A 23,193-nucleotide genomic window follows, 5' to 3' on the forward strand; every position below is an offset into this window, starting at 1 on the left:
GTTTTTCTATTCAACAAAGGGTAATAATGAGATAACAGATCAGGAGAATATATTTCAGTTCAGTCAGTTCAGTCACTCATTTGTATCCGACTCTTTGTGACCCCATGAACCGCAGCACACCAGGCCTCCCTGTCCATCACCAGCTCATGGAGTTTACTCAAACTCATTTCCATTGAGTCAGTGATGCCATCCAACCATCTCATCCCCTGTCATCCCCTTCTCCTCCTGCCTTCAATCTTTCCCAGCATCAGGGTCTTTTCCAATGAGTCAGCTCTTCGCATCAGGTGGCCAAAGTATTGCAGTTTCAGCTTCAACATCAGTCCTTCCAATGAACACCCAGGACTGATCTCCTTTAGGATGGACTGGTTGGATCCCCTTGCAGTCCAAGGGACTCTCAAGAGTCTTCTCCAACACCATATTTCAAAAGCATCAATTCTTTGGCGCTCAGCTTTCTTTATAGTCCAACTCTCACATCCATACATGACTACTGGAAAAACCATAACCTTGGCTAGACGGACCTTTGTTGACAAAGTAATGTCTCTGCTTTTTAATATGCTGTTTAGGTTGGTCATAACTTTCCTTCCAAGGAGTAAGTGTCTTTTAATTTCATGGCTGCAATCACTATCTGCAGTGATTTTAGAGCCCAGAAAAATAAAGTCAGCCACTGTTTCCACTGTTTCCCCAACTATTTGCCATGAAGTGATGGGACTGGATGCCATGATCTTAGTTTTCTGAATGTTGAGTTTTAAGCCAACTTTTTCACTCACCTCTTTCACCTTCATCAAGAGGCTCTTTAGTTCTTCTTCACTTTCTGCCATAAGGGTATGTCATCTGCATATCTGAGGTTATTGATATTTCTCCCGCCAATCTTGATTCCAGCCTGTGCTGAATGGGAAAGACTAGAGATCTCTTCAGGAAAATTAGAGATACCAAGGGAACATTTCATGCAAAGATGGGCACAATAAAGGACAGAAATGGTATGGACCTAACAGAAGCAGAAGATATGAAGAAGAGGTGGCAAGAATACACAGAAGAACTGTACAAAAAAGATCTTCACGACCAGATAATCGCGATGGTGTGATCACTCACCTAGAGCCAGACATCCTGGAATGTGAAGTCAAGTGGGCCTTAGAAAGCATCACTACAAACAAAGCTAGTGGAGATGGTGGAATTCCAGTTGAGCTATTTCAAATCCTGAAAGACGATGCCGTGAAAGTGCTGCACTCAATATACTAGCAAATTTGGAAAAGTCAGCAGTGGCCACAGGACTGGAAAAGGTCAGTTTTCATTCCAATCCCAAAGAAAGGCAATGCCAAAGAATGCTCAAACTACCGCACAATTGCGCTCATCTCACACGCTAGTAAAGTAATGCTCAAAATTCTCCAAGCCAGGCTTCAGCAATACATGAACTGTGAACTTCCAGATGTTCAAGCTGGTTTTAGAAAAGGCAGAGGAACCAGAGATCAAATTGCCAACATCCACTGGATCATCAAAAAAGCAAGAGAGTTCCAGAAAAACATCTATTTCTTCTTTATTGACTATGCCAAAGCCTTTGACTGGGTGGGTCACAATAAACTGTGGAAAATTCTGAAAGAAATGGGAACACCAGACCACTGACCTGCCTCTTGAGAAACCTGTATGCAGGTCAGGAAGCAACAGTTAGAACTGGACATGGAACAACAGACTGGTTCCAAATTGGGAAAGGAGTACGTCAAGGCTGTATATTGTCACCCTGCTTATTTAACTTATATGCAGAGTACATCATGAGAAATGCTGGGCTGGAGGAAGCACAGGCTGGAATCAAGATTGCTGGAAGAAATATCAATAACCTCAGATATCTCAAACCCTCCAAAAAATTCCACCTAGAATAGATCCCCTGGAGAAGAATATAGCAACCCACTCCAGTATTCTTGCCTGGAAGATCCCATGGACAGAGGAGCCTGGCAGGCTACTGTCAATGGGGTCACAAAAAGTCAGACACGACTTAATGACTAAATAATAAAAAACTCCTGTCTCCCTCCTCATCACAAAACCAAAATGTCACCCCTAAACTTTGGTTTCCACATTTCATTTATCATTTTTTTCCATTGTCCTATTCATTTGTGCCTTCTCTTTACCTTTCTTTTGGTTCTGTTTCAGTATCACTGTGTCATCTGTTCTATAGTTTATCAGTGAGGGATCCATGGTTGGGACACTTATCCCCCAAGAAGTGTCAAGCATTGGGGAGTATGTGAGGACAATAGGGCCTCACCTACTGAAAAATGCCAACCCTGCCCTCACACTCAGAAAACAAATGAGAATCCCCACTTCCCATCACCAAGACCTTTCTCCCTCCACCGACCTCAGTAAATATCTTTGCCTTGGAAGTTTTAAATTAGCAACATGCGTATTCACATTCTGAGAATTGTTCCAGATGGATGACTGCTTCTCAGAATGGTTCCCCAACCAGCCAGCCAACCCTCTTTACTAGTATCAGTTCCCAAACAGCTTGTTTTGGATTCACTCAGGACAAAACATCCTCGGAAGATGCACTGCTGATACCATCAACTCTTTAAGATCATTTTACGTGCTCAGTCATTCAGTCGTATCCAACTCTGTGACCCCCACAGACTGTAACCCTCCAGGCTCCTCTGTCCATGGAATTTTGTAGGCAAGAATACTGGAGTGGGGTGCCATTACCCACTTCAGGGGGTCTTCCCAACTCAGCGATCAAACCCACGTCTCCTATGCCTCTTGCATTGGCAGGCAGATTCTTTACCACCGGGAAGCCCAGAACCATTTACTTGATCCTTTTTCTTTAGCACAAGAAAGTCTTAAGTCCAATAGTAATACACATGTGTGGAAGAATGCCAGACTCAGAGTGGCGATCATAAACTGAGCCTGGAGAAAGTGTTGTTTGCTTTTCTAACATGTGTTTCTTCTTCCCAGTGCACATCAGCCTCGTGTTTGGCATTTCGTATGTTGTGTCTGGTAAGAGATTTTCTTGACTTAACAAAATTTTGTGTAAGGCTGAGAGTGGGGGAGCAACCATTTAGAAGTCAAAAAATGTGGGAAGTTGGATTTCTGACTCCAGATCTGTTGCCATTTTGTTTGAGCCTTTTTCCTCAAATACTTTCTCTGTAGAAGGAGAATTTAGCCAATTCTGATTTTCACATTTGTCTCATAAAACTATTACAGGAAATTAACACTAGAGTTAATTTTTAAACCCCTTAAAGGAATTGTTGTTGTGGTTGTTATTGTTTAGTCACTCAGCCGTTCGACTCTTTTGTGACCCACGGACTGTAGCCCACCAGACTCCTCTGTCTATGGGATTCTCCAGGCAAGAATACTGGAGTGGGTTGCCACTTCCTCCCCCAGGGGATCTTCCCAACCCAGGGATTGAACCAGGGTCTCCTACATTGGCAGGTGGGTTCTTTCTCATTGAGCCACCAGGGAAGCCCCTTCAAAAAAAATCCAGCTCTTAATATTCTCACTAATAGAAGAATGAGGAGACTGTGCCAAACAAGAAAAATCTTCCAGAAATCATTTCTCTTTAATTTACATTTTCCCACCTGTTATCTGGTACCTGGTACCAAATAAGAGAAAATACATTTTTTTTAACTAAATTTCTTGTCTACACATAAATCTTCCCACAAAACTTCACTGTGGGTTACATATGTATCCAGCCTTGTGATGAGCACTGGGGGATGAAGACTTGGCTACCGGGAAGCAAAGGTCCTAACCACAGGAAACTAAGATGCGCTTTGAAATGTTAACCATATAAGGCAGAGTCTGACAAGTATAACCGTAAGGTCTCCTTTGCCACTGCCACATCCCAGCTGAGTTCCATAACTCAACTTCTCAGTTTCACAGTCTGTGAAATGGGTCTGTGAATCAAGTCTTCTCCAGCATAGGCATGGGGATGAAATGCCTGGAAAGATCCAATCTGGGCACACATTCTCCACCTCCTCTCTGTGATGGGGAACAAGTGCAGTGGGAAATTCAGAGGAAGGAAAGCTTTCCATGGGCTGAGCTACGTTGGGGGAACCAGAGGAGGGGTTGAGGATTGACTTGAGAGCCTGAGGTGGCTCAGGATAACATGGATCATTTTGATCCAAATTGCTGCTGCGAGCCTTTGATAACTGGGTGAGCCCAAATTCTGGCTTCCCTTGTAGCTCAGTCAGTAAAGAATCTGCCTGCAATGCAGAACTCCCAGGTTCGATCCCTGGATTGGGAAGATCCCCTGGAGAAGAGAATGGCAACCCACTCCAGTATTCTTGCCTGGAGAATCCCATGGACAGAGGAGCCTGGTGGGCTACAGTCCAAGGGGTTGCAAGAGTTGGACGTGACTTAACCACTTAAACCACTACCACCAAATTCTGTTTATACCGTGCTGAGTTCATGTATATTACTTGTATTAGCTCATTTCTAGTGTTCAACAAAACCATTTCCTTTGGGTTTCCAAGATCCCAGTGGGGGCTTCTCTGCTAGAAGTGTGGAAGTTCAGATCCCAAGGGTCAGTATGAACTGTGGTCAAGATAACAACACTGGGTTCCAGATTTCAATCTTTTTTTTTTTTTAACTTCTGTTCCCTTTAGATTTTTCAGATGAACCTTGCACTTTAAAGATGAGATTCCGAAATTTACAGTCAATCTTATCATGGGAATTAAAAAACCATTCAGTTGTACCAACTCACTATACATTATGGTACACAATCATGAGGTGGGTTTGACATTCTGTTTTTCTCTTGCTAATTATATCATGTTTCTATTATGTGGGAAGTGGGGAAGAAGTAACCTTACTTGTGATAGAGCTTTTCCCTCTCTCTCTCCCTCACTCAGCCCGTCTCAATTTCAGTATTTTATTCAGAGCTTTAAAAGTCGAAGACAAAAGACTCCTCCATTTTTAATTACACTGAATTCTTGAACACCACAAAGTTATTTTTGACACACTTGTACTTATAACCAAAGCCATTTTCTACAGGTCAATGTCTCAGAAGGAAAATAATTATCACCATTATTCACAATCACTTCCCTAGTTCAGTAAGCCTGGGCATCAAAAGTGCTGCATCGTCCTGAGGACCGAAGTCCAAAGACCTGGTGACCGTATTGATGGGTTATGTTTACTTTTCTCTACTCAGGGAGGCACACGGGGCATCAGAAACACACCTGGTCCCGACGAGGCCAGGCCCAGGTCCAAAGTCTGGCCTGGTCACTACCCAGCTGTGGCCCCGGGACACAGAGCTCAGTTCTCTGTGCTGAGCCTCCTGCTCGGGGTGGCTGCAGGCAGTCACGGCCTAAGAGAGAGTCACGGCTCTCTTTTCCCACATCCAACAATCGCCCTCCTAAGCCTCACTCTGATCCAGTTACCCCTCGGAGGGTCCTCTGGCTGTCTGACCTGCTGAAGGACCTCTGGTGGGTGTCTCTTTGTTGTTGTTCCATCACTAGGTCATGTCCGACTCTACCACCCCATGGATTGCGACATGCCACGCTTTCCTGTCCCTCACTATCTTCCGGAGCTTGCTCAATCCTTTGAGTCCAGTATGCTATCTAACCAGCTCATCCTCTGCCGCCCTCTTCTCCTTTAGCCCTCACTCTGCCAGCATCAGGGTCTATCCCAACGAGTTGGCTCCTTGCATCAGGTGACCAGAGTACTGGAGTTTAGGCCTTAGTCCTTCCAATGAATATTCAGGGTTGATTTCCTTTAGGATAGGGTTTCTCTTTGTTACCTACTAACGTAAGTTTCTCCCTTCCTCAGGCAGTCACGTGTATCATCCACCTGCCTCTCTGAAGCTCAAGAGAGCAGATGTCTGTGTTGGTCCCATACAGGCTGACTTAGGACCAGACCACGCGATCCTCAGCCTGAGAAAGGGGTCTCAGGGAGAGGCAGTCATGATTGTCCTGTAGAATTAGAGAGATCTGGGGCCTCTGCCATGAACACCCAACATTTGCTTATTCATTCACCCAGCAAGTATTTACTGAGCACCTACCATGTGCCAGGGGTGCAACTCGGAACCCAGACCCCTGTTTTCTCGGGGCAGACATTCCAAAAGTAAGCAGAGGTCTCAGTCAGCAAAGATATAACAAGCCAGGTGGGGGCAAATGGTATGAAGAAGAATAAAGACAGGAAATTGGGATCAAGGTGCTCCACTGGAAATAAGGGGGTGAGAGCCGGTGACAACATGGGGCCGTTGCCCTTTGCTCTCCACGTGAAACTGTTACAGTATTGTCAATCAGCTGTGCTCCCATACAAAATAAAAGGTTTAAAAAGAAATTTCCAAATCAAAAGGAAGAAAACCCACAAGGGACCTTTGAGCAGAGCCATACAGGAATATGCAAGCAGGGCTTCAGTTTAGTGGACCCTCGTCACACACAGGCTGACGTTTTCTTTGACCATCTCTTTGCCTTCCAAAGTAAACCAGAAGACATGAAGGTCGTCAAGGACTGCATAAACATCACAAGATCTTTCTGTGACCTGACACACGTGTGGGTAAACACGACAGACATGTACGTCTCCCGAGTGGTTGGATTCAGAGAGAAGGCAGAGCTGGTCAGTTGCATGGGCTCTTTCTTCCTGGAGTCAGACAGTGAGTTCGTCTCGTTTATTATCTTCATCATCACCGCTCAGTTCATCGTTACTTGGTTTGCCAGAAAGCAGGAAGTTCTGTAAAGGTGTTTTAGATGCAGGGCTTGGTTCACCTCCTGGCCCTGCTACCTCCTATCTCCGTCACCCTGGAGTGGTTACTTGGCTTCTCAGAGCCTCCATTTTCTTCTCCAAAAAAGTGAATGATAACCTGCTCTTTGAAGATAAGGGCTCTGTGCCTGTATAAGGCAGTCACTCAGGCAGTAGCAGCTGCTGCTTTTTTTTGAAGCTATTTTTCATTAAAGTATAGTTGATTTACAAGGCTGTGTTCACTTGATATATAGTAGCTGCTACTTTTGGCTTTGTTTCACGGCATGACAGGAAGTGGGGAACGGGGTTCAGAAAGGCCTTTGTCTGAGCTGTCATAACTTTGGGGGTCTGTGTGTTCCTCAATACTGCAGCCCCTCTCCAGATCAGATCCCCGTAGCTCTGGCCTGTGTTAGCGCCCAGGTGTGTGTGCACGCGGGGCCCAGACAGAGAAGCCTGGATCCCAGGAGGGGTGTGCCCACTCTGCCTTTCCCTACCACGGGAGGCGGCTCCTTCTGGCACTTGTGTTAACAGCTCCAGAGCAGCTGGCAGGGGCTCTCCGCCAGACGCCATCACGTCTCTGGTATCCTGATCTTGCAAAAGGCTCTGCAGGCAGCTCGGTGGTAAAGCATCTGCCTGCCAAGAGGGAGACATGGTTTTGATCCCTGGCTCAGGAAGATCCCCTGGGGAAGGAAATGGCAGCCCACTCCCGTATTCCTGCCTGGAGCATCCCATGGGCAGAGGACCCTGGTGGGCTACAGTCCATGGGGTTCCAAAGAGTCAGACGTGCCTGAGTGACTCAGCAGCACAAGGAGCTGTGTTAGAGGCTGCACACGTGTGCACGCACGCACACCCGCGCTTAGCAAAGTGAGCATGGCTGAATCCCATGGAGCAAACTTGGATACTTAGAGACGCTCAGCATTACGGAATTACGAGTTTGGGTCTGTGTCCTCGTAGAAAAGAAAGAAAAGCCCAACTTATAGAACATGGTACTCGGACTACTCAGACCATTAAAGAATGTATATTAACATAGTTATGAGATATCGTTTTTCAAGACTCAAATGGTAAATATAAAAAGTAGGTAAATACCCAGTCTTAGAAGAAATGCAGAGAATATAGCATGACACAGTCTTTCCGAAGGTATTTGGCAGTATGTGTTGAAAACCTTAACCTGGGCCTGCTTTAATCCAGAATTCCTTTAAGAATTTGTCCTAAAGAAATGATTACAGCCAAATGCAAAGACTGAGCTCTGCTAATACTCACTGATATGCAGATTCCATTCAGAAAAATTAGAGCCAATCTAACTGTTTAAAAGAGCGAATCAATCTTTTGAAGACTGAGGAAAAAACTTTGCCCTTTTCGGGCCATATATGGTCTCTGTCACATAGCCTTAATTTGTTCACAACCCTTTCAAAAATAAACACCGTTCTCAACTTTCAGGCTGTGCAAAATCCAACCCACAGGCCCTAGTTTGCCAGCTCATAGGTAAACATACATTTAATATGCTTATGAAATAAGTAAAAACATACACCGTGTAAAACAATGTAAGAATGATTTAATTGTAGTTTAGGTGCGTGTGTACACTAGTTCAGCTTTTATACGTGTGTATGTATTTATCCACACACTGCATACGCAAAAGAGGATTAACCACATTCAAACACAATTGCCTGTCTGTATTTTCTGATATTTCTGCAGTGGTTATGCATTATTATTATTATATTATTACATGAGAAGTCATTTTCACTCTTATGTTTCAAATTTCAATTTTCAATTTATGTTTCAAATTTCAAATTTCAATTGTGAAATACTGACTTTCACCCCAAAATCTGTCTTCCATTTCTTATGGTAATAGTAAACAAATCACTTCACTTTTATTGTTCTCAATTTTTCACCAATTAAAAAAAAAAATATATATATATAAAACCCATGCCTCGAGGGCCACAGGTAATCAGAAAGAGAGCTGTAAAGAGGTATGGTTGTATCAGGACAGTGGTTATCATTACGATTATGCTATTCATTGATTAACCTTAGGGTTTATTTCATTTTCTAAACAGGGCCTTTGGACCCACCAGAGTTTGAGATTGTTAGTTTTACAAACCACATCAGTGTGAATGTGAAATTTCAATCTGTCGACCCCAGGATATTAAATGAAGAAGAATTACAGTTTTACTTAGCATTTATCGAAGAGCATGAAGGGAACAGTGTTAAGAGGGTAAGTGGTCAAAACAGTTCTGACTTGGCAATGAATACATTGCTAAAAGACACCTTGAATGATCTGGACAATTAAAACCTAAGGGTCTGGGCTTCGTTGCTGTTTGACTTCAGGAAAGATGTCTCCAGGGTTTTCTATAAAGGGGAGTAGGGAGATGCTGTGATGGCTGGAAGGGGAAGTGGGGTCTATGGAGGGACTTTTTAGATGGAAGAAATGACAGCAGATTTCTATGCAGAGGGAATGTTCCAGGGTGGGATGGGGGGAGTGGAGGAGGGGCGTGATGTTCTGGAGGAGATGAGAGTGGACAGACTTTCATGAGCATGGGAAGGGGTTGACCTTGGCTCTGAGCAGGAACTATCCGTCTGAGTCATCATGGGGGAGGCGCAGTCCATGGCCACTAAGGGGGAAGGAGCTTCCAGTGAAACAGGAAGCAAGTATTGCAGACTGCAGATCACATGATGACCACAATGATCATGCCAGGTGTGGAACCCAGAGTTCTGGCACCCAGCTATGCTTTTGCGGTTTCCCTTCAAGGCCAGAGCACTCCCACCAGGGCACTTCTGCTCCTTCCCTTTTCCTCCTCATTATTTATTTGCCATGCATGACCTTTTAGTTTATTGTGGGGTGGGGGTGAGAAAAAAAAATTCCTTTTCCTTCCCAATTGAAACTTGCAGAAAAATATTATAGAAGGCTGTATTTGAGCTGGTGGAAAGCTTCATTTATCAAACCATTGGTAAGAATGTACTTTGAAAACTACAAAACATCCTACAAAAGTTATTTTTCATGAAAGAACCTCTTCAGATCATCTCTTTAATTCTAAAATGGAACAGAAGGAGCCAGGGAAGAAGAGGCAGGCTGTTTTTAGGGAAAAGACAGGGAAATTAGACCTCAGCCTCAGTTTTGCCACAGATAAGCTGTGTGGCCTTGAGGAGGTTACTAAACCACTCTGAGCTACAGTTTCCTCATCTGGAAAATGGGAATAATGCCTACTTTGCAGACTCTTTTGATAATCAGATGAATTAATATGTATGAAAGCAGTTTCTGAAGTGTAGATACATATCATTAATGAAGTAGGATAATCTTATTTTCTTATTTTTGCAAGGGGATCTTGAGTAACATCACCTTACAAAAATGACATCCTGGAGACCTTTGTTCCTCACTGGGTCTTTTTCTCCTCATTTGTAAAAGGAAGCTGCTAGACTAGATTTCATGGTTTAAAGACATGTGTGTCATATATATGGAATTTAGAAAGATGGTAATGATAACCCTATATGCAAAACAGAAAAAGAGACACAGAAGTACAGAACAGACTTTTGAACTCTGTGGGAGAAGGTGAGGGTGGGATGTTTTCAAAGAATAGCATGTATATTATCTAGGGTGAAACAGATCACCAGCCCAGGTGGGACGCATGAGACAAGTGCTCGGGCCTGGTGCACTGGGAAGACCCAGAGAAATCGGGTGGAGAGGGAGGTGGGAGGGGGGATCGGGATGGGGAATACATGTAAATCCAAGGCTGATTCACGTCAATGTATGACATAACCCACTGAAATGTTGTGCAGTAATTAGCCTCCAACTAATAAAAAAATTAAAAAAATAAAAAATAAAAATAAAGACATGTGTGTTTATACATGTGCATGTAATTTTGAACAAATCATTTGCCTGAGTAACTTATAAATAACATTTTCTTGCCAAGCCTATGATATTTCTATCCGTGTTTTTAAGATTTGAAGACCAATTCTCAAAGACTGTCTTAGGGCTTGCCTCTAAACGAAATTCTCACTTAATGTCTTACTGACTTTTTTTCTTTTTTGCACATTTTTACAGCATCAACCCCAAATAACTGGAAACATCACTGAAAATTTCAATTATGTCATCGACAAGTTAATTCCAAACACAAACTACTGTGTATCTGTTTATTTTGAGCCTAAAGATCCAAGAAAAATTAACAGATCTCCCTTAAAATGTACTCTCTTTCAACCCAGACGAGAATCAGGTATGACAGTTTTTGAAAATTCATGGTTTGCTTTTCCTCTGAGGGAAAACCTATTTAAGGAAAAGAATCTGAAAATCCTGAAGCGCTAAAGATATTTGTTCCAACAAGGCACATCACAGAGGTGTCTTTGGTCAGTCTCCACCATGTGGTAGAGGTGCTTTTATGCTGCCATCCCCTGGGGACAATCAGGTAACTTCCGCTGCAGGAGACTGAAGGGGAAATGATTTACTTCCGGGGCAAGATCAGGTTCAGTTCTGTGTGGCCTTGGTCTGGCTGTTATTCAAGTCAAGTGTTGGAGGAGACTTGGTTCCTGAAGCAACTGCCTGCAGAGGTGCCAAAGGGTAGGACGACAGCCGCAGTGAGGTCCATAGACATGGCCCGGCTCTCCAGAAGGCTGGCTGTAACTCATGGATGACAAGGAAACTTGCCCGTGTGGATGAGCTGGTCACGGATGAAGGCTGAAAGCCCTTCTGTGGTCAAGGCATCAAAACAGCATACAGCCTCCTCCCCAAACCTTCCTTGGAATGGAGGAATTTGCAGGGAGAACAGTCAGCCTTAGGAACATCCACTGCTCATTATTTTCTCAGGAAGCCACCTGTTTTGCCCAGAGTGAAAATCTATGAAAATCTCCCCAAAGAAGCCTTTCTGAATTTCCCAACTCCAGAGTTTCTTTAGTGCTCTGCTTAACCAGAGTCAAAATAAGATGAGATTTAGAAGGCAGTGACTACAAGTGTGATGGCTTCTTTGCAGATGAAGTGAGCTCCGCTAATGAGCAGCTGACACGTCAAGGTACCTGGTGTTTGCTATAACTCCAGGCAATGTAAGTTTATTTACAAATATTACTCAGAATCAAATCATACACAAATCAATGTTAAATGAAAAACTATTTCACAGCTTTAACTTAAATCATGTTTATAATGTCAGTTACATATGGGCAAAACTTTGCCCATATTTAACTCAACATTCAAAAAACTAAGATTGTGGCATTCAGTCCCATCACTTCATGGTAAATTGATGGGGAAACAGTGGAAACAGTGACAGACTTTATTTTCTTGGGCTCCAAAATCACTTTGGATGGTGACTGCAGCCATGAAATTAAAAGATGCTTGCTCCTTGAAAGAAAAGCTATGACCAACGTAGCAGCCGACAGAGGTCCATTAGTCAAAGCTGTGGTTTCTCCAGGAGTCATGTATGGATATGACAGTTGGACCATTAAGAAGACTGAGTGCTGAAGAACTGATGTTTTTGAATTATGGTGCTGGAGAAGACTCTTGAGAGTCCCTTGGACAGCAAGGGGCTCAAACCCAGTCAATCCTAAAGGAAATCAACCCTGAATATTCACTGGAAGGACTGATGCTGAAACAGAAGTTCCAATCCTTTGGCCACCTGATTTGAAGAGCCAACTCATTGGAAAAGACCTTGATGCTGGAAAAGATTGAGGGAAAGAGAAGGGGACGACAGAGGATGAGATGGTTGGATGGCATCACCGACTCAATGGACATGAGTTTGAGCAGACGCTGGGAGACAGTGAAGGACAGGGAAGCCTGGCGCACCACAGTTCATGAGGTCGCAAAGAGTTGGACGTGACTTAACAACTGAACAAACCTAAAACTGCATATAGTCTCTTCATGCCTGTGGCACTTATAAAAATGTAAACCCAAAATGAATGAACATAATTTGTGTCCTAACACCAATTCCTGGTATACTATAAAAGATTATAACTCCGGAACAGGCAGAAGGAAGAGATACACAGGACAAAAGAGTTGGCTTCCTGAGAAAATAGTGAGCAGTGGATTCTGTTCATATCTGTTGACATTTGGAAAGTTCCCCTAGCAATCAACCCTGTGAGTAGAGGGTTGGAACTATCAGCCCCACCCCTTGACTTCTGTGGAGGGGAGAAGGGCTGGAGGTTGAAGTGACCACCAATGGCCAAGAATTTAATTGGTCATGTCGATATAACGAGTCCTCCTTAAAAACCGTAAATGATGGAGTATAGAGAACTTCCAAGTTGGTGGACATACTGAGATGCTGGGAGGATGGCGTGCTCAGAGATGGCACAGAAGTCCAAGCTCCATCCCCCATACCTGGCCCTGTGTATCTCTTCCTTCTGCCTGTTCCTGAGTTATGATCTTTTATAATATGCCAGGAATCTAGGGAGTAAACTGTTTTCATGAGTTCTGTGAGCCATTCTAGCAAATTATCAAAGCTGACAGATAGACCTGTGGGTTCTGACTAACTCCTGGTACTATCAGAAACGAGTCAGATCTCTGGACACCTGATGGATGTTGAGAATTGGTGTTAGGACACAAATTATGTTCATTCATTCTGGGTTTCACATACACCAAGTGAGGTTCAGAGCGGCTTGTTCTGAATAACAAAAAAAGCTCCTTTCATTTTCTTTGCTCTTATTATTTAGGAATTTCTAAGGGTTTCAGAATTGAGGACAAAGACCAAATAGGTACTTCTTATTATAAATCAGAATATCACAGCAATAAAAACTCAGACTAGTAATAGGACATGACGGACAGTGGTTGGCTGAAACTCAGGCTGCCCTCAGGTGAACCTAAGCCTGACCAAAGGCACTGGAAGGTGATGTCCTTGCTCTGTGATGATTCAGTGCCTCCCCTGACTCTTCTCTGTTTCACCTGCTAAGAGTGGTCATACAGCCACACGCTGGCCCATCACTTCATGTTTCCTTGGTGTGAACACATCACTTGGTCTATTTCAGCTTCTGTTCTTTTATCATACATGAGACAGTTAAGGTACAGGTATGCCTTGCTATCCAAATATTTCATTTCACAATTCTAGTCTGAAACTTCAGGAACCAACTAGGTTCAGGTCATGTGACCCCTCTCACTGTGTAAGCTGGCCATGTGAGACACCCTCAACTAGCTAAACTCAGGGACCAGGCAGGTTTGGATGGTGGGGGATTCTTGAAGGATGACCTGGAACCACCAGAATTAAGTTACTGGGATATCAGTGGTGAAACACTGATATCTTAAAGCAGTGTTGATAAGGGGTGATTTATTCCAGAGAAATGGAGAAATGCCTCCCTTTTTGTCAACCCTTAAACTAATCGGCTGACTTTTTTTCAGTAAGTTCCCCAGGGAACAGTGTCTCAGCCATTTGACAAATGTTTATTGGGGCCCACTATGGGCCAGATTCTCTTAGAAGAGAATACTGGGGATACAGCGGTGAACAAAACAGATAAAAATTCCTTAGCTTATAGAGCTTACATTGGAAGACAAAACAACAAGATTCAAAAAAATAAAATATGTATTGTGTTAAGGGATGGTTAAGTATAATACTATAATACTCTGGAGAAAAATTAAGCAGAAAGGGCAGGGGAAGGGTAATGTCTGGTAAAGGATGGTAGGTCTCTTTAACTTAAATATATATCTATATAATTTGACTGTATCGAGTCTTAGTTGCAGTGCATGGTTGCCCCATGGCATGTGGAATCTTCCCAGACCAGGGACTGAATCTACATCCCCTGCATGGCAAGGCAGATTCTTTACCACTGGACCACCAGGGAAGTCCCAGGTCTCTTTTAAAAAGCATGGTGTCATGTTTACATTCTCTGGAAGCTGAGCCAAAATCAGAATTCTAGTTCAAGTGACTCAGAGGGGTGGGACACATGGGTCAAGATCCCATGACATCATATTGCTCCCCCAAAGAAATCACGTAGGTTCACAGAATCCTCTTCAGGAATGTAAGCTCTATACATGTAAGGATTTTGCACTATAAAAGTGTGCCTTTATGACTAGATCTGATTAGAGAACTGCCATTGATACAACACATCTTCATTCATTCTTTTTTTTTTAAATTTTTATTGGAATATGTGAAGTCACTCAGTCGTGTCCGACTCTTTGCAACCCCATGGACTGTAGCCTACCAGGTTCCTCCGTCCATGGGATTTTCCAGGCAAGAATACTGGAGTAGGTTGCCATTTCCCTCTCCTTATTGGAATATAGTTGATTTATAATATTACGTTAGTTTCAGGTGTAGAGCAAAGAGAATCGATTGTGCATATGCATATACACTCTTTTTCAGATTCCTTCCCCATATAGGTCACTACCGCGTGCTGAGAATTCCCCGTGCATGACAGCAGGTCCTTATCAGCCATCTGCTTTATACGTAGCAGTGTGTGCACGTCAGTCCCAGTTCACCCCTCGTCCGCTTCCCCCTTGGCAACCATAAGTTTGGTTTTTTCATCTGTGAATCTATTCTGTTCTGTGAATAAGTTTTATTTGTACTATTTTTTTAGATTCCACATATAAGCGACATCATATATTTGTCTTTTTCTATATTGCTTACTTCACTCAGTATGACAATCTCTAGATCCATCTGTGTTGCCACAAATGACATTATTTCATTCTTTTTTATGGCTAGGTAATATTCCATTGTATATATGTACCACAGTCTTCTTTATCCATTCCCTGGTGGATGGACATTTAGGTTGCGACCATGTCCCGGCTATTGTAAATAGTGCTGCAGTGAACACTGGTGCATATATCTCTGTATACATGCCCAGGAGTGGGATTGTTGCATCATATAATAGCTCTGTTTTTAGTTTTGTAAGGAACTTCCATACTGTTCTCCATAAGTTTGTACCAGTCTGCATTCTCACTGACAGTGTAGGAAGGTTTCCTTCTCTCCACACCCTCTGCAGCATTTATTATTTGTAAATTTTCTCGATGATGGCCCATTCATTCTTGATGGGAATGAAAAGGATTCATGAGTCTTCTGCTGTCTAAGGGCTCAGATCTTCACCAAGTTTCTTTCTGTCCATTCTTTAACCTTTTAAAAGACATTAGAAAGGTATGAGCCATCTTTAGTTTTTTTTCTCCTGTATTGTTTTGCTTGAGGCTATGGTTATAGGATTAATATTAATAGAAGCTTTTCTGGATATTAAAGACAGCCTTAATTCTGTAAGTATTGATTTCTTCTCAACCTAGTTGGAGTTACAGGAAAAAGCTGTTTACATTCAGAAAATTGCAATTTTCCAAAAGTCATTTTGACAAGAAGCTAAAGGAAAACTCATAATTGGGCAAAACAAGATCTACCACACTCCAGTTCTGGGTTCTGGCATGGCCAAAGTCCAGCTTCCAAGTAACCCAATTGTCATCTTCAGACAAACTCCTTTTTTCAGCTCCTTCTGGAGACCTGACTAGTGTGACTCAGAAACAGTTTTTTTTTATTTTATTTTGATAATTTACATTTAAATGGTCACATGTGGCTGACCACCACATTATTGGACAATGCAGTCATAAAGCATAATTATCAACTGGAAGAAATTTTACTTTTAGAAACTGAATTTTAACATTTTTTTAAATGTATACTTGGATTACTTTCCATTCTTTGATATTTAACAGTAGTTTTCCCAACTTTTGCCCCCATAATAAACCCTTTCACCACCAGGTTAATATACATTTGTTCCCAACTGTGACTGTTCACTGGATTTACCTTGAAATAAAGTCATTTAATTTTTCATCAACAGAGTCATCAGAATCTGCTACAATAGGAGGAATAATTACTCTGTTTTTAATAACTGCTGTCTTCATAAGCACTGTAATGATACTGAAACGGATTGGTTATATATGCTTAAGAAATGATTTCCCCAAAGTTTTGGTATGTATTTTTTTTCATTTCTACCTTTATTTTTCATTTTGACTTAAGAATTTTTATTATACACTTAAATATCCTCATAGAAGAAACCCCATTTTCTCAAAACATCAAGGTGTTTTATCACTCTGGGTTCTTTACCATTCCTATAAACCTGTATATTGCATTTTCTGCTTTCTTTTCATACTTTGTCCACATATGATTTTCCATCGTCACAGTGTTCCCTTGTTATTAATGTCTCCTTTTTCCTTAATCATTTCTTAGCTGTCTGGCATTTGGATTGATTTCCTTTTCATTATTTCTTTTCCTTTCATTTCTTTGGCCATTAGGAGTAACACAATGAACATTTTAATACAGGTTGTCTTTTTAGTTTGGATTACTTACGTGGAATATATACACAAAGTGAATATATCTTATATGAAAATGTAAAGAACTAATTGATAATGCTAGTGTCAACATCATGGTGTACACCTTTCTCCAAAGCTTTGCCAACATTGATTAATCTCTTTTTTCTACTTGTATTCATTCATCATAGTGTAACGGTCCCCCAGAGGTCTCTTACTTGTGTTAATTGTAAGTGGGACCAGCCACTTTGTCTTCGTGTTTTCTCTGTGTTTCATAAGGCATATTCTTCCTGCTCAGAAATCTTTGGCACTCAACCAAGTCTAGGTATTGATCTTACATATTTCTAAAGCCTCCTCACATGTTTTGATTCAACCACTTTGTCCATTTTTCGTTTTTCTTATCCTGTCACTTTCCTTCTACATTAGAAGATATTCAGATATTAGAAGATATTCAGATATTTCCTTCTACATTAGAAGATATTCTATGTTTGAACTCATTCATCTTCTAATTTTTTAAATAGCCACAAATAGATATTCTTCTACAGGTGGTAAAAGTATAGTCTCTTTTTTTAATTCTTTTGTTTCTTTAAATGTTTTTAATTGAAGTATAGTTTATTTGCAATGTTGTGTTCAAGTGTTCAGAAACTGATTCAGTTTAATAATATATATACAAAAAAATTTGAAAAAGAATATATATAATTTCTTTTTCAGATTCTTTTCCATTATAACTTATTACAAGATACTGAATATAGTTCCCTGTGCTATACAATAGGCCCTTATTGTTTACCTACTTTTATATAGTAATGAAAAAGTAAAGTGAAAGTGTTAGTCCCTCAGTCATGTCTGACTCTTTGCAACCCCATGAACTGTAAGTTCATTTGTATCATTTTTTTTGGTCAGATTCCACAAATAAGTGATAGTGTATGATATCTGTCTTTCTCTTTGATTTAACATGTCTTTCTCCAATTAATATGATAATCTCTAGGTCCATCCAGTCTTTGCAAATGACATTCTTTCATTCTCTGTTATGACAGCTATTCTCTTCTTTTTCTTGTTCTTGTTTCTTTAGGTTGAGTTGGGGGTGGACTATTTGGGAGGAGGGGTGCTTGTGGAGTTTTTAATTACAATTAGTATTGGAACCTAGGTGGCATTTGGCTGTGGCTTATGAGAAGTAAACGGCTCTGTGTTGTATTTTATCCATACTGTGATCCCTGTCGTGGTTTTTATCTATCAGTATAACTTAATCTTTTATAGCTTTAACAGTATATCTTTTTGAGTTTTTTATGTTAGTGTTCAGTTGCAGGCTTACTCTCAGCCTCCACTCCAACTCTTCCATTGGCCATGTATAGCTTTGGCTTTGAGCTCTTAGGCAAATCCCACTCCAACTGATTTTTCTCATGCAGCCTTGAGATATAAAACCCCCTAGCACCACACTTCCTGGATAACTTTCTGCCTGAATTACCTAAACTCATTACTAAACCTTATCCCAGGTCTCCTTGGGTTTTTCCTGTCCTTAAAATGAACTTCCTGGATAACTTTCTGCCTGAATTACCTAAACTCATTACTAAACCTTATCCCAGGTCTCCCTGGGTTTTTCCTGTCCTTAAAATGAACCCAAAATTATGTGCCAATTATATTTATACCAGTTATTATGTTATCTCCAAGTTATGACAGCAAGTATTGTTATCTTGTGTCTGTCCACTATCTCTCCAGAAAAAAATTGTTGCTCTGTGTTTAAGTACAAACTCTAGGAATAGTAAAACAGAACACCCTAGGTCTAGTATGTTTGTATATATATGTCTAATCAAGAACAGAAGTTAAAAATGTTAGACTGTCTTTTCTTTTCTCCTCCTCTCCCCCCACCACTTTCCCCCTTCTCTTCTTTTCCTCCTCCTACACCTCCTCTTTTGCATTTAACAAATATGTGTTGTGTATTTACTTTATATCCACATGAACTGGGTGCTGGGGATCTAGATGTGAATAAAACAAACAAAAAAGATACCCTTATGGAGGTTAAAGTTTGAAAAATGGGGGGTAGAGACAATGATCATTAATAGATGATATGACTGGCTAAGTAAGAAATTCAGAATCTAGAGATGAAATACTAGGACTAATAAGTTTAGCCACAATAGCCACTTATTTCGGAGACAGCAATGGTAACCCACTCCATTACTCTTGCCTGGAAAATCCCATGGAAGGAGGAGCCTGGTAGGCTGCAGTCCATGGCGTCGTGAAGAGTCTGACACGACTGAGCGACTTCACTTTCCCTTTTCACTTTCCTGCATTGGAGAAGGAAATGGCAACCCACTCCAGTGTTCTTGCCTGGAGAATCCCAGGGACGGGAGAGCCTGGTGGGCTGCTGTCTATGGGGTCGCACAGAGTCGGACATGACTGACGTGACTTAGCAGCAGCAGTAGCCACTTATTTAGACTAATAAGTTTGTTACACACAAAGTAATCAATATAAAAACGCTGCTTTTTATACCCTAGCAATAGTCACTTAAAAAAAAAAATGTTTTTCTATAAGTTGCTTTTCAATATCCTAGAAATTGAGTGCACAAGTCATAGCAAAAAACTGAATTTTCACAAACTCAACATACCCACATAAGTCACATCCAGATCAAGAAAGAAAACATGACCAACCCACTCCAGAAGTCTCTCTGCCACCTTTCAGTCACTGCCCATGCCCAGGATAACCACTCTCTACACTCGAACAGCATAGATTAGTTTTACCTGGTTTTGAACTTTAGAATCATACAGTTCAATGGAATCATGCAATTTAAGTGAAATCATAAAGTTTTTAAAACATCATTACAATAGTAATAAAAATATTTTTTAAAGTATTTAAGGAAGAAATCTAACAGAAGATGTCACAAGCCCATTGTGGGGAAAATTATCAAACCTTGTTGAAAGGCATTAACAAAGATCTAGTCAAATGGGGAACCCAGAGACAGACTCACATATGTGGAAGCAAGGTTAGGCTTAGGTTTAGGAATTGCTGTAGGGAAAGGATTGAGGTCAATAAATGCTACCTATGTGGGGGAAAATGAAATCAGATTCCTTCCTCACACCATACACAAACATCAATTTCAGGCATATTAAAGACTGTCATATGAGCAGCAAAACTATTGAAAGTTTTAGAAGGCCATATAGGAGTCACACTTAAAGGTAAGGAAGATTCAGCAGAAACCAGGGAGAAAGAAAATTGATATACCTTCCTAAATTCAGATGGAAATTTTCTTTCCATTAAATGTCATCATAACAAGAGTAAAACGTTAAACCACAGACTAGGGGAAAATACATGCAGCATAAACAATCAACAAATAATGAGCATCTAGGTTATGTAAGTTCTCAGTCACTCAGTCATGTCCAGCTCTTTGTGGTCCCATGGACTATAGCCTGCCAGACTCCTCTGTCCTTGGAATTTGTCCTGGAATCTGTCCTGGCAAGAATACTGGAGCAGGTTACCATTTCCTACTCCAGGGAATCTTCCCAACCCAGGGATCGAACCCGCATCTCTTCTGTCTCTTGCACTGGCAGGCGGGTTCTTTACTACTAGGGCTACCTGGGAAGTCCCAAAGTTATACAAACAGCCTCTATAAATAAATCAGAAAAATGATGAAACAACCCAATGGAACAATTCATCCTAAGGCTGCATCTGAATAGAGTCAGGGAAAAGCAGGCTTGTCACACTGCACAGCCTGAGCAAGACAATGGAAAGGAGAAGGATGTTGATGATGATGCAAGGTCTGTGAAGGGACTCTCATGACCACCCTCCTCAACGTGACTCCATTGTAGCCAGTCTCCTTAGCCCGCCTCACCTGTTGTATCCTGGAGGTGCTGGATACAACCTCCAGTCTCCCTGCTTCTTCTCATCTCTGACCCTTTAGGGGTCACCCGCGTCTCTAAGGTCCTCCAGTCCAGGGAGCTCTGACCCCAGTGGAATCAGCTCCCTAGAATCTTTCCTTACTCACAGTTCCCTGACACCCATAAGAATGTCAGCAATCCGGAGGTGAAATCTATCCATCTATCAAATCTATCGATGGATAGATTCCCCTGACAAGCATGAAGCAGCAAGGGGACAGCAGTGAGAAGGAGTGGGCCAGTCTCTGCTGCAAGCAGCTCCTAGTTTGAAAGCCAGCCTCCACCACTGAGCATTCCTTGAAACTTGGGCAAGTTTCTTAACCTCTCTGCATTGTAAAGTGGGAGCAAGACTAGTAAGCCTACTTCATAGAGAAGTCGTGAGGATGCAATGGACTCTAATGGGTAGCTTACTAAAAGCAGTACCCCGCAAACAGTAAACCCTGTGTAGCTGTCCGCTATGGTCGTAGCTGCTGTCATCGTCTTCATGACCACCTTTTCCGTCTCTGTGCAGTTAGTTAACGCCATTAAGTTTTATGATGTCAGAAAGATGGAGAACAAACAGTAAGGATTGATCATTCTCTCCCTCTCTTTTTTTCCTTTAAAGAATTTTCGTAAACTGTCAGTCTGGGTGTTTCCCGAGCTGCCTCCGTTGGAAAAAGTGGCTACCGTGGAGGTCATTCACATCAACAGAAAAAAGAAAGTGTGGAATTATAATTATGACGATGAAAGTGATGTTGAAAATGAGGCAGCTCCCTGCGTAAATTCAGGCGGTTACACCAAGCATGGACTAATGGGCAGGCTGTGTCCAGCTTCCACCACTTCCGCCAGCTTGGAGGACTGCAGTGACCACAGCGCCGAGGAGCCGTACCTGCCTGAGCCCAAGGGGGACGCTGAGACCCCCATGGCACCAGGGCCCGGCCCCTGGCAGTCGGAAGGCACAAGTGGGGGCTACCAGACGAGAGGGACTCTGCAGCAGGACCCCACTTCCGAGGAGGACAGTGACTCCACGGAGAGATCTGAGGGCAGAATTGTCTTCAACGTGAATCTGAACTCTGTGTGTGTGAGAGCACTCGAGGACGACAAGGACTCAGAAGTCACTCTGATGTCCCCGTCTCGTCCAGAAGAGACAGTCGTGCTGGAGGACCTCAACGAGACAGAATCTAGCCTTTTGGTGGCCAGTGAAGAAAGGACACACCTGCCCTTCACTGACCCCTCTATGGAGTGCCTGAGGCCCCAAGATGCTCCTTCTGATCAAAGTGACACTTCCGAGTCAGATGTTGACATGGGGGATGGGTATATAGTAAGACAAGTGAATCTAAAAAAATTTAATTAACTTGGACACACGCTGCCTCCAGGCCTCACCCCCCACCCCCAGCGCCTGCACTTGCTCCTTTGGGGTCTCCGAGTGTTCTCCCTCGGGAGGAGTAGGAGACTGGTGACATCATCTATGCAAAATCTCACCCTGGGGGAAGGGGAGGTGGGAAACAGTATTCTGATATCATTCAGTGCGTTGTTTACCTGTTCAAGGCAATTTGCCTTGATGGGAAAAATGCCCTGCCCGTTCCCTTTCCTCTCATGGATGTCTAATGTTTCTGCATCGTGCTTCCCAGAGTAAAGAACAAGGCTCCCTGTGGTTTTCAGGGGATGTTCCAGGGCCCTGTAAGATTTCTGGGAAATTATTAAATTGGGTCAGTGTGGAGTAGGGAGAGAAAAGGAAGACATTCAGCAGAGTTCATAGCAGGAGCAGTCAGCAGTGGTTTTTTTTCCCCCCACAGGCTTGAGGAAATACCAGAAAAGACACAGAAAAAGAGGAGGGAGGGTGGGCAGTTACAAAGCAAGGACATGCATGAGGCAAGCACATGCTCTGGGTTGGGACTGGAAGAAAGGAAGCCCAACCAAGTCTGGGGCACCCCCGGATAATATTGTGTCGCCTACACGCTTGAGAGTTCAACTCTCAGCCCCTGGTCCAGCCCTTCTCAATCTGAGTGAGGAGGACAGACACACACGTAATAACTCTGGCGCCAGACAGGTGACTAACAGAGAAACATTTGCATGAGGGAGAGGGTCTGTGTCATGTTTTAAGGTATAATTTTGTACAGTGGTTGGTAAAAAATAAAGTTTATACTTTTTAATATAAACTTGGAAATGTCTCCACATTTGTTTCTTATTAGACAGGAGATATATGCAGCAGATGTGTAGTTCTGCTGGCATCTCTGGGTTACACAAAACTCCCTCTAACTACTTCATGGCCTTTGGGAGCCAAAGGGACCTTCTGCCTCCCTGAGCAGTATTCATGTGAAATGTTCTAGCAACAGAAGTCAGCCAGCATCTTACATCACCTAGTACTTACCCTGCCCTGGGTTTTCCAACCTCACCACTGCTATTAAATAACACATTGAAAAAGAGGAAATTAAGCCTTTGTCAGCAGTCTTGTGAGAGAAGTGATTCCGGTCACATAAATGACTTGGTTCTCTGTTGCTGCTTATCCCTGTGGGGAGAGGGGAGTTA

At 42.4% G+C, this 23,193-nt stretch overlaps 1 protein-coding gene across 3 annotated transcripts in view; it reads left to right on the plus strand.

Moving 5' to 3' along the window:
- The window catches only part of IFNAR2 (interferon alpha and beta receptor subunit 2), a 34,434-nt gene extending 11,611 nt beyond the window's left edge, over nucleotides 1–22,823 (plus strand). Inside the window, exons 3-9 of one of the 3 annotated variants that reach the window (XM_065913450.1) lie at nucleotides 2,929–2,970; nucleotides 4,578–4,701; nucleotides 6,393–6,565; nucleotides 8,703–8,860; nucleotides 10,685–10,853; nucleotides 16,354–16,484; nucleotides 21,290–22,823. In XM_065913450.1, the coding sequence (XP_065769522.1) occupies nucleotides 2,929–2,970; nucleotides 4,578–4,701; nucleotides 6,393–6,565; nucleotides 8,703–8,860; nucleotides 10,685–10,853; nucleotides 16,354–16,484; nucleotides 21,290–22,018 (1,526 nt within the window). In that variant the 3' untranslated portion in view covers nucleotides 22,019–22,823. The remainder of the gene's footprint in view (nucleotides 1–2,928; nucleotides 2,971–4,577; nucleotides 4,702–6,392; nucleotides 6,566–8,702; nucleotides 8,861–10,684; nucleotides 10,854–16,353; nucleotides 16,485–21,289) is intronic. The other 2 variants (XM_065913452.1, XM_065913451.1) reach the window with 2 other exon arrangements.
- The last annotated feature ends 370 nt before the right edge of the window (nucleotides 22,824–23,193 follow it).

The sequence above is a fragment of the Muntiacus reevesi genome, chromosome 21, assembly GCF_963930625.1.
Source record: "Muntiacus reevesi chromosome 21, mMunRee1.1, whole genome shotgun sequence".
In the NCBI taxonomy this organism is placed as follows: Eukaryota; Metazoa; Chordata; class Mammalia; order Artiodactyla; family Cervidae; genus Muntiacus; species Muntiacus reevesi.